This window comes from Chlorocebus sabaeus, chromosome 11, assembly GCF_047675955.1.
Source record: "Chlorocebus sabaeus isolate Y175 chromosome 11, mChlSab1.0.hap1, whole genome shotgun sequence".
Taxonomy (NCBI): Eukaryota; Metazoa; Chordata; class Mammalia; order Primates; family Cercopithecidae; genus Chlorocebus; species Chlorocebus sabaeus.
The window spans coordinates 93,823,628-93,839,506 of record NC_132914.1 but is presented as its reverse complement, the minus strand read 5'-3'; the positions used below and the strand labels follow the sequence as shown (position 1 = coordinate 93,839,506).

Here is a 15,879-nt window from a genome sequence, read left to right as displayed (position 1 = left end):
AAAAAGAAAAGAAAGGAAGAGTGAGTGAGAGACAGGAAGGAAGGAAGGAAGGAAGGAAGGAAGGAAGGAAGGAAGGAAGGAAGGAAGGAAGGAAGGAAGGAAGGAAGGGAGGGAGGGAGGGAGGGAGGGAAAGGGAGGGAGGGAAAGGAAGGAAGGAGGGGAGGGAGGGAGGGAGGGAGGAAGGAAGGAAGGAAGGAAGGAAAGGGAAGGAAGGGGAAGGGTTAGGAAAGGAAAAGAAAAGGGAAGGAAGGGGAAAGGAAAGAAAGGGGGAAGAAAGGAAGGGAAAGAAAGAGAGAGAAAGAAAGGAAGGAAAAGAAAGGAAAGGAAGAAAGAGGGAGGGAAGGAGGAGGGAAAAAATAAAGGGAGGGAGAGAAAGAAAAAGAGAGAAGAGAGAGAGAAAGAAAAAGAAAGAAGGAAGGAAAGAGAGAAAGAAAGAAAGAAGAAGAAAAAAAAGGAAGGAAGGAAGGAAGGAAGGAAGGAAGGAAGGAAGGAAGGAAGGAAGGAAGGAAGGAAGGAAGGAAGGAAGGAAGGAGAGGAGAAAGAAAAAGAGAAAGGAAGGGAGGGAGACAGAGAGGGAGGAAGGAAAGGGAGAGGGAGGGAGAGGGAGGGAGAGAGGAGGGAAGAGAGGAAGAAAGAGGGAACCAAAGAAGAGAAGCTAAAAGAAACAAATGCAGAGTGAGGTGAGCTACCTGCCTCTCTCTCATCTGTCAACAGACTTTGAAGCTGCATCAGGACAAATAAAAAGCATTTGAGCAGTGGGATTTTTATTCATTCAAAGTCATGCTTGTGTTCCCATAACAGAATCAGATGCCCCATTTTTGTAACCCACAGGGCTCAGTTACCTGGAGGGTTTCAGGGTAGAGGATGTAAGCAGTCCTTTCAAAATGAGTCACTTGCAACCCTTCCTCAGCTCCCTCCCCTGCAACTTCATCCCCAGGAAAAGCAACTGCCCAAAGTGTGAACTGCCTGTCCAGTTACCTAGCCCCTTGGGAGGCATCTTCAGTCAAACACTGTTTTGTTTAAATTTATATTATAGATTTGTTTTTTGCTCACTAATTAATCCTGAATCTTTTCTGCTCTAACTTGAGTCATATAATAAATTCAAATCTAGGTTTAAAACAAATATTCCACAAGACGATCTTTACTACAACTAAAATAAAAATAGAGCCTAGAAACCAAAGTAACAAGTTCATTTTCAGAATTATAAATACTTTTTTTTTTTTTTTTTTTTTTAAGAGACAGTGTTTCGCCATGTTGCCCAGGTTGGTCTCAAACTCCTGGGCTCAAGCAAGCAATCTGCCCTCCTCAGCCTACCAAAGTTCTGGGATTACAGGTGTGAGCCACCATGCCCAGCCTGGCCAACATTTCCTTCAGTGAAAAGTAGACAAAACTTTTTCTTTGTTCTTTTAATTAAATATTAAAATATACTATCTAGGCCTTTCTATCTAAAACATTCTGAATCCTTAGCTACTAGCCATCTTTAACTTGTTTTATCAGCTTCTAACATACACCTCCCTTCCCTCCAGCAATATCCATTCCACCCACACAGATATTTCTCAAACAACCCTACACTGTGCTTTTTAATTGTATTACCAGCTTCTTACACTGAAAAGTATAAGGATGGAGAGGGGGCTGTCTTCTAATTCTTGTCAAAACTCTTATTCCACTTACATGAATAAAGCTTACAAGTTGAATCTCACCTGGGTTTCTTTTCTGTAGCTTACCAAGCCCTGTTTTTCAAGTTTCTAAGACCCATGGTTCATTTATGTGGAACTATGGTTATTCTCTAGTTTTGGCAGAAGAAAATAGATCTTAGTTCATCATTATGAAGTTCCACCACTCATATCCTCTATTTGGTAAATTTGTCTCCCAGACCAAGAGGATTAAAGTCCAGAAAATAGAAACAGAGGGGAAAAATGAAGTTGAGAAACTGAAGATTGAGAAAACACTGAACACTGCCCACAGCTGGCCTAAAATCCCATTGTCTGATGTTCACATAACTTAGAATAATTTGGATCTAGGCCAGAGTTTAGGGGAGAAACTCACATGATCATTAATGGAAAACCCAGCCATGCTGTGGTCTCAGCAAACCAAGTCCACAAGTCCACAGCATTCCAAGCTCTAGACATTCAGGTGAAACTAAAAGTAGGACACAAACTCAGTCTGGAATACAATACTGAGCAAGAAACAGGGTATGTATGGAATGACTGTTATAATTACATATAGCAAAACATTAAGAAAGAGTTGAAAGAGTTTAATAAACAGGGCACTGAAGCAGGCAACAGAGCTGCAAGGCCAAGAGCCCTGAAGGTTGACCACTGGGCAAGGCCAGCCATATGAAAAACAACAGGAAGTGGTGTCTGGGCTCCTTTGTATGAGGTAGGAACACGATGATTCAGCATTTCCTGTTGTGCGCCTACCACACCCTCTGTGAACCCGGCCACGCTCCTGCCCATCCACAGCCAGCTGCCTGGCTGTCCAGGAATGTCTCACCTCAAATCTCAACTACAAAATTAAAAAGCAAACACTTTTTTAGTTATTGTGCCATATTAAAATTTTTATGTACTCATTTATTTTTTTCTAAGAGAAAAATCAAAACATGTAAAATAGGAAGGGTATCAGACTAAATACTGTAATAATAATTAGCCAAATGAATTTCTTTTTGGCTCTCTTTCCTCCAGAGGCACTTACTTTCATTTGACAAAGGCTATCACCAACCTTCAGAAGCTTTTCGTTGTAATAGTCTGCTGGCAGCCTGGGGGCGTATTTAGTCCAGATATTAAACAAAGAAGTGGCACTGTAAAAATCATAAAATAAAACGACATTGTCAAAGTCTGCAGGAAACCTCAATTAATTTGCAAGCAATTCTTTAAAACTTACCTTGTGCTAAGCCTTTCCAATGTGCCTTATTGTTAATCTCCAATTATTAATAATAAATGTAATTACAGTTAAAATTATTGCTTCCTATGTACCAAGCATTGATTGCAGCTCTTTACGTGTTTTTTTTTTTTTAGATACTTTACTTCATAGAGCAATTTTAAGTTCACAACAGAATTGAGCAGAAGGTACTGAGATTTCCCATATATATACCCTGTGCCCCCAAACATGCGCGGCCCTCCCCCATTATCAACAACTCCACTTAGAATGGTACCTTCGTTATGATAAACCTACATTGACACATCATTATCACCCAAAGTCCATAGTTTAGGGTTCACTGTTGGTGTCAGCCATTCCATGGGTTTGGACAAATGTATATAATGTCTATCCACTGTGAAAATATCACAGAGTAGATTCATTATCCTAAAAATTCTCTGTGCTCCACTTATTCATCCCTCCTTTCCCGCTCAATCTCTGTTAACCACTGATATTTTTACTGTCTCCATAGTTTTGCCTTTTCCAAAATGTCATACAGTTGGAATCATACAGTAGGAAGCCTTTTCAGATTGGCTTCTTTCACTTAGCAATATGCATCTAAGTTTCCTCCATGTCTTCTCATGGCTTGATAGCTCATTTCTTTTTAGCACTGAATAATATTCCATTGTCTGGATGCATTACAGTTTATCCACTCACATGCTGAATGACATCTTGGTTGCTTACAAGTTTTGGCAATTATGAATAAGGCTGCCAGAAATACTGATGTGCAGGGGTTTTTGTGTTTTGTTTTGTTTTGTTTTTTGAGATGGAGTCTTGCTCCTGTTGCGCAGGCTGGAGTGCAGTGGCACGATCTTGGCTCACTGCAACCTCTACCTCCGGAGTTTAAGCAATTCTCCTTCCTCTGCCTCCCAAGTAGCTGGGATTACAGGCGTGCACCACCATACCTGGCTGACTTTTGTATTTTTAATAGAGACAGGGTTTTGCCATGTTGGCCAGGCTGGTCTCAAATTCCTGACCTCAGGTAATCCACCTGCCTAGGCCTCCCAAAGTGCTAGCACTACAGGCGTGAGTCACCGCACCAGGCCCGATGTTCAGGTTTTTATATGGACATTAGTTTTCAATTCCTTTGGATAAATACCAAGGAGCACAAGGGGTGAATGTTATGGTAAGAATATGTTTAATTTTGTAAGAAACCACCTGTCTTCCAAAGTGGCTGTACTATTTTGCATTCCCACCAGCAATGAATGAGAGACTTCCCTGCTCTACATCCTCCCCAGCATTTGGTGTTGTCAGTGTTCTAGATTTTAGCCTTCCTAATAGGCGTGTAGGGTATCTCACTCTTGCTTTAACTTGCATTCACCTGATTACATATGATGTGGAACATATTTTCATATGTTTATTTGCCATCCGTGTATCTTCTTTGGTGAGGTGTCTGTTAAAGTCTTTGGCCCATTTTTAAAATCAGGTTGTTGGCTGGACACGGTGGCTCACACCTGTAATCCCAGCACTTTGGGAGGCCGACACAGGTGGATCAGTAGTGGTCAGGAGTTTGAGACCAGCCTGTCCAACATGGTGAACATGGTGAAACCTCGTCTCTACTAAAAATACAAAAATTAGCCAGGCATGGTGGCACACCTGTAGTCCCAGCTACTCAGGAAGAGAATCATCTGAACTCATGAGGTGGAGGCTGCAGTGAGCCGAGATCAGGCCACTGCACTCCAGCCTGGGCAAAAGAGCAAGACTTCATCTCAAAAAAATCAGTAAATAAATAAATAAATAAAAATTTTTTAAAAAGTAAAATCAGGTTGTTGTTATTGCTGAGTTTTCAGAGTTCTTTGTATACTTTGGATAACAGTCCTTTATCAAATAAGTCTTTTGCAAATATTTTCTCCCAATTTGTGGCTTATTCCTTCACTCCCTTGACAGTATCTTTCATAGAGCAGTAATTTTTAACTTTAATGAAGTCCAGCTTATCAATTCTTTCTTTCACGGATCATGCCTTGGTACTGTATATTCAAAGTCATCACCAAACCCAAGGTCACCTAGATTCTCTCCTGTTATCTACCAGGAGTTTCTTTATTTTTTATTTTTTGTTTTGAGACAGAGTCTTGCTCTGTCACCAGGCTGGAGTGCAGTGGCGCCATCTCAGCTCACTGCAGCCTCTGTCTCCTGGATTCAAGTGATTCTCCTGCTTCAGCCTCCCAAGTAGCTGGGACTATAGGCACGCACCACCACGCCCAGTTAATTTTTGTATTTTTAGTAGAGATGGGTTTTCACCATGTTGACCAGGATGGTCTCAATCTCTTGACCTTGTGATCCGCCTGCCTCGGCCTCCCCAAATGCTGGGATTACAGGCGTGAGCCATGGTGCCTGGCCAGGAGTTTCATAATACTGCATTTTATATTTAGGTAGGTGATCCATTTTGAGTTAATTTTTGTGAAGGGCGTACAGTCTGCATCTAGATTCATTTTTTCGCATGTGGATATCCAGTTGTTCCAGGACCATTTACTGAAGATGCTGTTCTCCATTGAATTGACTTTGCTCACTTGCCAAAGATCAGTTTGTTGCCAGAAAAGGGGTTTTGATCCAGACCCCAAGAGAGGACTCTTGGATCTCGCACAGGAAGGAATTCAAGACAAGTCACAGAGTGCAGTGGGAAGAGATCATTTATTGAAAGCTACTTAGTTACAGAGTCGGGCAACCTCAGAAAGCAGGAAGATGAACACACTCTCTTTGTTTTAAACTCTTCTTATATAGGGGTCTTATCTATGTAAAAAGCCAGGCTAGGTTAGGTCTACATGCAGGTAGGCCAACAATGTGACAAAATTTATTACTCTGTGGATTTAAAGGAAACTATCCTCAACGTTTTCATGTGCAGTACATCAAGGCATAGCTATAATTATCTTGAAGGCATATATTGTTATGGGTATTGGGACATCTGGACCTTCTGCTATTGTAGATGTTTGTCTTTGCAGGCATCTTTAGGCTGTTTCTTCAACTATAAAAAATTTATGACCATGGGTCATGCCTGGCAAGGAACGTGCCCTGCTAATTTTAAGATGGAGTTGATTTTAAAATGCCATTACTCTGGTTCTCCTATGCTCCTATTTCCCTAACAAGTTGACTATATTTATGTGAGTCTATTTCTGAACTGCATATATTGTTCCACGGATTTGTCTATTCTTTCACCAGTGTCACACTATCTTGAATACTGTAGCTTTACAGCAAGTCTTGAAATTGAGTTGCGTCAGTCCTCCAACTTTCTTCTTCTCCTTCAATGCTGTGTTGGCTATTTTGGGTCTTTTGCCTATATGCGTACCTTTTTTCACTTCATTTTCACAATAACCCCAAGAAAGGTAATATCAATATCCCAAAGATACAGCTGATGAAGCTGAGGCTCAGTGCATCTGTGATCTTAACGACTACATGAATGAGCTTTCCAGTCCTCTGGAAAGTAAACTCCCTGAGGTCAAGGACCTCAACAATATTATTCATTGCCCAGGCCCAACAGTAGTGAATACCTACTATATGTAGGTACTCAATAAATATCTGCTGAAAGATGGATGAATAAATGAATGAATGAATGATAGGGAAGAAAACATTCTTTGTTCTTGTTTTACTTTTTCCTGTGAAGGGCTCAGGGTTCAAACAGCCAGTCAATCCACTATACTTCCCTCCACCAAGTAAAACAGAAACAAAACAAACTATTTTCAAAATGCTTTCTAACCAGAGTTTCAAACGGTAGCAGATCATTGCCTATTTTATTCATTCATTTAGTTAACATTTACTTCTTTCCTCTCTCCCAGAAATTATATATGCCTCTAGCAAAAATCCAAATATCCAAATATCCCCTAACAGGTGTCCGATCCTATCTCATAAATTTCTAGATAAGACTGAATGTTTGTGACCCCTCCCCCACTGCCCCCCAATTCATATGTTGAAATCCTAACCCCCGGTGTGGTTGTATTTGGAAACAGGGCCTCTAAGGAAGCAATTAAGGTTAAATGAAATCATAAAGTTAGTACCCTGGCCTGATGGAATTAATGTCCCTACAAGAAGAGACTCCAGAGAGCTTGCTCTTTTATGATATGGTCATAAATTGTTTACAGTCTCCATGCTTGAGGACAAAGCAGCCTTCTACAAACCAGGAGAGGAGTCCTCATGAGAAACCAATCCTGCTGGATCTTGATCTGGGACTTCCAGCCTTCAGACTGTGAAAAATAAATAAATGTCTGTTGTTTAAGCCACCTAGTCTATAGTATTTTGTTATGGCAACCTGAGCTGGCTAATACAGGACCTAAACTTAAGAACTGAAGATGGCTCTAATACTTATGATGTATGTGTTGGAGTAATAATGAAACATCTAAACAGAAACCTGTCAATTCATTTGGGTAATTAAATAATATTGATTGAGTCACTGATTGAGTGAAGGACGCAATGCATTTCTCCTTCATGAACTGATTAATCATATATTTAGGTAGAAAAATATATGCATGTACCAAGTAATAAATAACAATGCCAAATAAATATGGCAAATATAAACCACAGACATTTAAAAGGGGAGAGGTGTTTTGTTTGCTTTATTACTTCTTTCACTTTCATTTGATGCTTCATGAAATGCCACGGTATTTAAATAAATATAATGAATCCAAGAAATTCACCAAGTCTTACTAGAATTCTTAAATTATGTAGATGAAATAATTAATTCTTATAAATCTTACAGATGAGATAATGATGACTAGGCTTGTTACTCATAAAAGAAAAATATCAGCTTTGTTAAATCAATCAAGATTATATAATAAGAAAGAAAAAATGTCTTTTTTGTTGAACTCTAAGTTCAGGTTAAGACTGCTTATTGGGAATAGCTTACATAATGCTTAAACCAAAAATATATAATATATACTATAGAATGTACATCATTTGAGAAGAAAATGTTAATGTACTTGGTATTGCTGACTGTTGCTAGATATGTAAAATGTTCTAAAATAGAAAATCATCCAGGTGCGATGGCTCACGCCTGTAATCCCAGCACTTTGGGAGGCCAAGGTGGGCAGATCGCTTGAGGTCAGGAGTTCAAGACCAGCCTGGGAAACATCACAAAACCCCGCCTCTACTAAAAAAAACAAAAATTAGCCGGGTGTGGTGACACGCACCTATAGTCCAGATACCAAGGAGGCTGAGGCACATGAATCGTCTGATTGACTGAACCCAGGAGGCGGACGTAGCAGTGAGCCAAGATCCAGCTACTGCACTCCAGCCTGGGCGACAGAGCAAGACACTGTCTCAAAAAAAAAAAAAAAAAAAAAGAAAGAAAGAAAGAAAAGAAAATCATAACTGTATAAGCAGAATACCTCAATACCTCAATCTTATGTGCTTATAGCAAAAGCACATTTTAAAAAAATGTATCATGCTCTTATTTAAAGACATTTCTAGTATGACAATAATTTACATTTTAAATACTATGAACTTTATGCTTATAGAAGTTACCATAGTTATAAGGAGAAACACATTTTGATATAAAAAATAACCATCTGTCAGCCAGGCGGAGTGGCTCACACCTGTAATCCCAACACTTTGGGAGGTCAAAGCGGGCAGATCACGAGGTCAAAAGATTGAGACCATCCTGGCCAACATGGTGAAACCCCGTCTTTTACTAAAAATACAAAAATTAGCTGGGTGTGGTAGCTCGCATCTGTAGTCCCAGCTACTCAAGAGGCTGAGGCAAGAGAATCACTTGAATCCGGGAGGCAGAAGTTGCAGTGAGCCAATATCACATCACTGCACTCCAGCCTGGTGACGGAGCGAGACTGTCTCAAAAAATAATAATAATAATAATAGCCATCTGTCAAATATATTATAAAAGCAACTCCTACCTCCTGTACTCCTAACTGGTCTCTACACTGCTATTCTTGTTCCTTTTGGATATAATCATCAGAATAATATCTTAAAACAAAAATTAGGCTGTGCAGGGTGGCTCACACCTGTAATCCCAGCACTTTGGGAGGCTGAGGCAGGTGGATCACTTGAGGTCAGGAGTTTGAGACCAGCCTGGCCAACACGGTGAAACCCTGTCTCTACTAAAAACGTAGCCGGGTGTGGTGGCATGAGCCTGTAATCCCAGTTACTCAGGGGGCTGAGGCAGGAGAATCGCTCGAACCCAGGAGTAAGAGGTTGTAGTGAGCTGAGATTGCGCCACTGCATTCCAGCCTTGTTGACAGAGTGAGACTGTCTCAAAAAAAAAAAAAAAATTACATAATCTTTCTGCAAAACTATCCAATGGAATAAATGCAAACTCTTTAAAATGGCCTCTAAAACCTTCCAAAGCCCTATTATTCCTCTAAATCTCACCTCATACTGTTGTACCTCTTTCACTGTGCTTCTGCTAAATGGGATTCTGTCCATTCCTCCGAAGTAGGAATGGATCTGTTCTGCCAAGGATCTTCCTGCATTCTTGTCCCCCTATTCATCCTCTCCATTTGGCTAGTCAAATCCCTGGTGGCCTTCTAATCTCAGCTTAATGGCACCTCACTTATCACTCACTCAAAAGCAAGTCCCCACTACATTCTCTTTAAGCCTCTGCTTTAAGTGTCATCTACTCTGACCACCTTAACGAAAATTGCAACTTCCTGTCTTCTACTCTATAACCTCTTCTCTTTTTCTTTTTTCTTTTTAATTTCTAATAGGAATAGATTATCTTCTTTTTCTTTCTAGCATGTATCATTTCTTTGGTTTGTTTGTTTGTTTGTTTGTTTGTTTGAGACAGGCATGAGCCACTGCGTTATCCAAAGTCACCAGGGAGCTTACATCTTAATGAGACAGACAATGCACAAGAAAACAAATCAATTAAAAAATATAAACCTATGAGTGAATCTGCATTAGATAGGAAAGGCCACTCTAAGAAGGTAACAACTGAGCTGAGGCCTGAAAAAAAGAGAAGGAGCCAGATTTTTGAAAAGCTTAGGGAAGAACATTCAGACAACAAAGATAGTAAATATAAAGGCTCTGGGGTGAGAAACAGTAGGACCTGTTTCTCTGGAAAGTCTTGAGAGAGAGGAGAGGAGAATGGAGGGGAGGGGAGGGGAGGGGAGGGGAGGGGAGGGGAGAAAAGAGAGCTGAGAAAGGCAGGCAGGGTCAACACCTCTGCCCCTGGAGAGTATCAGAATTCTTAAGTTTATTCCAAAAGCAATGGGAAGCAATAGAAAGACTTTAGATAAGATTTACAAAGATCATCCTGACTGCTAGGTGAAGGATAGATTTGAGACAGAGTGGCTGCAGGGAAAATGTGAAATGGTGGTGGTTTGGATTGGAATGCTGGTAGTGGAGATGGGTAGATGAAATTCAAAGATGGAAACTATTTAAATATAAATGTATAAACTGGGCACAGTGGCTCATGCCTGTAACCCCAGCAACTGGGGAGGCCAAGGCAGGTGGATCTCCTGAGGTCAGGAGTTCCAGACTAGCCTGGCCAACATGGCGAAACCCCATCTCTACTAAAAATACAGAAATTAGCCGGGCGTGGTGGCAGGCACCTGTAGTCCCAGCTACTCAGAGGCTGAGGCACAAGAATCCCTGAAACCCGGGAGGCAGAGGTTGCAGTAAGCTGAGATCACGGCACTGCACTCCAGCCTGGGGTACAGAGTGAAACTCCCTCTCAATAAATAAATAAATAAATAAATAAAGCATATAGGGTAGGTATATAATGGACTTTCCTTGGTCAATTCTTGGTTCTCATCTTACTTGGCCAGTCAGCAGAATTTGCCACAGCTGATCATCCCTTTCTTCCTGAAATACTTTCTCTACCTGCTTCTAGTACACCAGGCACTTAATGGTTTTCCATTGGCCACTCCTCCTTAGTCTCTGCTGGTTTCTTCTTATTGCCTCTCCCTGTCCATGCTGGAGCATCCCAGGGCTCAATCCTTGGACTTTTCCCTTCTCCATTTACACACACACTCTCTTAGCTATTCATCAGGTGTCATGATTTAAATATCATATGAATCCCAAATGTATATCTCATCTGACTTCCAGATTCAAATGTCCAACTACCTACATAGCAGCTCCACCTGGATGCTGAATCACATCTCAATTTTTATAAAATTATAAACTCTTGATCTCCCTCCCTCTTGCTCTTCCCACAATCACAATTCCACCCCAGGTCTTTCCCATCTGCCATTCTCCCTGTGTGACCTACTCTGTGCACAAAAATCCTCATCAATTGTTCCCATGTATCTTTCTCATCTTTCTCAAAAGTGACTTTTCCTGACCTTCCCTAACCATGCTTCCCACCACCCCATTTAAAATTGTAACACTCAGGCCAGGTGCAGTGGCTCATGCCTGTAATCCAATACTTTGAGAGGTCAAGCTGGGAGGATCCCTTGAGCCCCCGAGTTCAAGGTTTCAGTGAGCCAGGATTGAGCCACCGCACACCAGCCTGTGCAAGAGTGACACCCCGTCTCAAAAAAAAGATAAAATTGCAACATTCATCTCATATCCTCCATCACGATTCCCTGGTCTATTTTTCTCCCTAGCAGTCATCTCCTTGTAAAATTATTTACTTACATATTTGTTTAGTGGTTGTTTACATTTACAAAAACATATGCTCCATAAGGACATGGATTTTTATGTTTTGTTAACTTGATGTTTTCCTAGTTCCTTGAACAGTACTTGATATACAGTATGTGCTCAATAAATAGTTGTTAAATGCATAACAGAAAAATATTTTATTTTATTTATTTTATTTTATTTTTTTGAGAGTCTTGCTCTGTCACCCAGGTTGGGGTGTAGTGGTGTCATCCCAGCTCACCGCAGCTTCTGCCTCCCAGGTTCAAGCAATTATCCTGCCTCAGCCTCCTGAGTAGCTGGGAGTACAGGCATGTGCCACCACGCCCAGCTAATTTTTGTATTTTGTAATCAAGTATAAATTTTTGGCTCACTCAAGGGTTTCAAAACTTTTCATGTTATAAGTATATAAAATTTGTATATGGAGAAAAAGGAATAACTTCGAGGTAGATTAGGTTCATGAAGCTAGCTCCTGATACAATGAAGTATGTCATCCTGTGAACATGTGCACTTTAATTCCTTCTTATATTGTTATTAGGATTACAGTGACTTTTTCTTAATTTTGCGATTCATTCTGCGCAACTGTTTACCTTTTTGGGAGTTCTATCACCATGTTATTACTGCAAACTGCGAACTCTTTTTAAGGTTCTTTCCTGCTTATGTTACCATCTTTCTTTTCTGGTCAAAAAGTGAGTTATGAAACATTTCTGTGTAGATTTTTATTTTGACCTGAGCAGGAAGCCAAGATATAACATCTCTCAGGAATTAAGGATTGTTAAGAGCGACGAGTCTCCACTTCTTAAACTCTGTTTATCTCTCCTGGGCCCTTCAGGCAGCCCCTGCGTCCGCAACGCTGAACCAGCTCCGGGGCCACCACCTGCATCCTCAAGCCCTCTCCAGGGGCCCCTCCTTTCGCCGGCGCCCTCTCCCGTGCCCCGCCAGCGCTTACCAACGCCGGCGGAATTCGTGCTTCTCTTCCTCCGTGGTGGCTAAAGCCTTCTTTTTCCTCATAAAGCCTAACAACTCCCGGATCTCCTTCTCACAAGAGGCCAGGAGCGGGTTTTTCGCGTCCAGCGGCCCATAAAACACGGCTAGAGGCAATGAGTCCTCGGGGCAGGTCCACTGAAGCAGCGAGCTCCGGGAGCTCCCCTTCGACTCTGGGGGCGACCTCGAAGTCGCGGTCGCTGTCGGTGGCAGTTCTGCCAGCGACCCCGAGGCGGTAGAGTCGTCTGACGGAGAGCTCGAGGGGGCGCCCTGCGCCGCCATATTGACGCTCCCCGGCCTGTCTGGAGTGTGTGTAGACGCGGTTGCCTGGCGACGGTCTCGTGGCAACCGAGCATCCCGCGCGCTTTCCGAGAAACACAGCGGCCCCTGGAGGGCAGAGCGAGAAAGAACCAGGTCCGGAAAAGAATGATGCTCCTGAGGGTGTTGCCTGGCTGCGCACTGGCACTGCTGTATGAAGTGCGAACAGAGAATGTTCTGAGCAGAGCGCTGGCAAATATTAGAGCCAAAAATTTAAGGTCACAAATCCAGACTATATTCTTTATCCATGTTAAAATGATAATTATGATGACCATGACCATTAACGTGTGTCAGGCAGTAAGCATTTGAAACATGTACTTTCATTTATCTCATTTAATCATCATAACTACTTTACAACTTAGGATACTATTAGTATATCCATATCACAGTTTAGGAAACTAAGGCTCAAGGAAGTTAAGTCATTTGACAAAGGTCAGCGTACGATCATAGTGTCAGGTACCAGGTCCTCAGCTTGTGACTCCAAAACCTGTGCTCAAAATGAATAGGCTGTATTGATCACTCACCAAAACAAAGCTTATTAATAAAATTGAAATTAGAGAAATATCTGACAAGCAGTTTAAGAATGAAATACAGTCGGCCTTCCAAATCTCGGGTTCTTCATCTGTGGATTCAAGCAACTGCAGACTGTAAATATTCAGAACAAAATTAGAAATAACAATACAACAATAAAAATAATACAAAAATACAACAACTATTTACATAGCATTTATACTGTATTAGGTATTACTAGTTATCTAGAGATGATTTAAAACATCCTGAAGAATGTGCATAAGTTGTATGCAAATACTACAGCATTTCATATCAGAGGCTTGAGCATCCACAGATTTTGGTATCTGCAGGTGTTATGGGACTAGTCCCCCACAGATAGCTGGGGAGTACTGTATATGCAACTGATCTATTCTCTTTACTCTATTTGTACCTTGAGGTCTGTAACTGTGGACATGATGTCTGTGCCTCTAATAATTATGATTATATCTATTTATGCACATTCCAGCCTTACTTTAATGATCTTGTATTCTAAATTAATGTACATTTTGCTCAACCTTAACCATAGGACATTAATACATACTGGTGGCCTGAAGTGTTAACTCTCAAAATGCTTTGCATTTTAAACAGGGATTTTAGGAGACTTTGCTTCTGATGGGGAAACTACAGACCTCCAGGGAAATACTTGGGGAGTTTATTCTTTCCCTATTTATTATAGGCAAAAGTCCGAATTGAATTTATTAAAGTATAAGTATTGAGAAAATGGAGAACCTTCTTTTCTTATAAATTATGCAACACAATAAATTATCTAAGAGAAGAACCAGAAATATTTGGTGGCTTAGAAAAATCGGTCTTTAACGCTGAAAATTGTTACCAGTTCTATCACACTTAAATAAAGACAGTGACCCTAACACCCTGTGAACCTAATTTTCCATTTCAGACTAAGAAGCTTATTGGACCACAGCCTGATATCTTTCAAGTCTGACCTAATTTCATGCAGGCTCTGTGGGCCTGTGCTAATTTGTGAGGCCGGCCTAATATGTCATGTCTACTGTACCCTAATACTCTTTGAAGGAAGATAATTTTGCTCATCGGCGCAGTTAATTATAGCCAGAGAAACTTCCTGGCAAGCAGTGAAATGCAATGACACCTCACTGTAGGAGTCCAATTCTCTAATCAGGATGTAGATATCATCCTTTGATCAACAAAGATTTTATCTTGTTCTCTAAGTGAGCAATAAAAATTATAAGACTTTAAAGAATGTAGTCCTAGAGAAATAATTCATCACTGGGCATTTGCAAAAATATTAATAGCCTTTTTTAAAAGTCAGCTTGGTAAATTCTCTTTTTTCTCATCTTTTTCTTGTTCTAACATGGCAGTCTTGTCCATTGCAGATCAAAAACTGGTGTAATTTGCCACTGAGTGCTATCTATTATATTGATGAAAGTGAAACAGCAGGATAAAATTAAAGTGGTCACAGAAGAGGACAGAAAAAAATGGAAGACAAAGTGGTGTTTTTCCTTCTAATCTGGCTACTCTCACAAACAAACTTTCTCATAGGGCAGACACTTATATTTCAAAGTCACTGGTAAAAGAAAATGTGTCTAAGCAAATTCAAATACCTGAATTATGAAACATTGCATCTTAGTCACTTTCCTCCTTGCACACACTAAAGCTAACAATGCTTAACTTGCAGTAGTTTTTGGAAGCTTGTCTGAATATTTAAATGGGTGTTATATTCTGAATCATCATTATGATAAGATGGAATTTTACACTTTATTTAGTTTAAATTGAATTGGCTGGGTGTTGTGGCTCACACCTGTAATGCCAGCACTTTAGGAGGCTCAGATGGGCAAATCACTTGAGATCAGGAGTTTGAGACCAGCCTAGCCAACATGTTGAAACCCCGTCTCTACTGAAAATACAAAAATGAGCTGGGCATGGTGTCAGACATCTGTAATCCCAGCTACTCAGGAGGCTGAGGCAGGAGAATCACCTGAACTCGGGAGGTGGAGGTTACAGTGAGCCGAGATCATGCCACTTCACTCCAGCCTGGGTGACAGAACTAGACCCCATCTCAAAAAAAAAGTAAATAATAAAAATAAAATAAATTGAATTCAAGGCATTTTTAACATTTTAGTGGTGTTATCCTCCTTGTAATTAGATGCAGCCATTATAATATCTTTTTCCTTGTCACTTTGCTTTATTCTTTTCACTGTAATAAAAGAATGGAGCTCTGCAACTACTGTGTCTGACAAGGCTAAGTACTGTAAATAGCTTCCTTATAAATAATGTAAATTGCTATTTCTTATAATTAACATCTTCGCAGGCTGCAGGGATGCTTTTTGCCCATTCGAAAGTCTTTTTTATCTAAAGCTACTGACTGTTAAAGAATATGCAAGGTTAGTGCTCTTTCAATTCTTAGTTGTTAATCATTTGTACTATCCCAAATAGATACTATATATATGGTATACCTAATACGTAGACTTTTTTTTAACTTCTTCATCCATTTATTCAGATAAATGCAACCATTTTGTTAGTGTCCATACAATGCATAGATGAACCCATACATTCCCTACAGGAAGCAGATAATACAAACTCAAATAATCATGATTAAAAGGTATGTTATGGATTTGGTGG

The 15,879-nt window shown here is 40.5% G+C and overlaps 1 protein-coding gene across 4 annotated transcripts in view; it reads right to left on the bottom strand.

The window, feature by feature from the left end:
• The window catches only part of CFAP54 (cilia and flagella associated protein 54), a 377,198-nt gene extending 364,469 nt beyond the window's left edge, over window positions 1–12,729 (bottom strand). For 2 of the 4 annotated variants that reach the window (XM_008004317.3, XM_037996664.2), the window contains exons 1-2: window positions 12,380–12,729; window positions 2,692–2,797 (exon numbers count right to left, since the gene is read on the bottom strand). In XM_008004317.3, coding sequence (XP_008002508.3) covers window positions 2,692–2,797; window positions 12,380–12,696 — 423 coding nt within the window. In that variant the 5' untranslated portion in view covers window positions 12,697–12,729. The remainder of the gene's footprint in view (window positions 1–2,691; window positions 2,798–12,379) is intronic. The other 2 variants (XM_037996665.2, XM_073021022.1) reach the window with 1 other exon arrangement.
• Window positions 12,730–15,879: the final 3,150 nt, after the last annotated feature.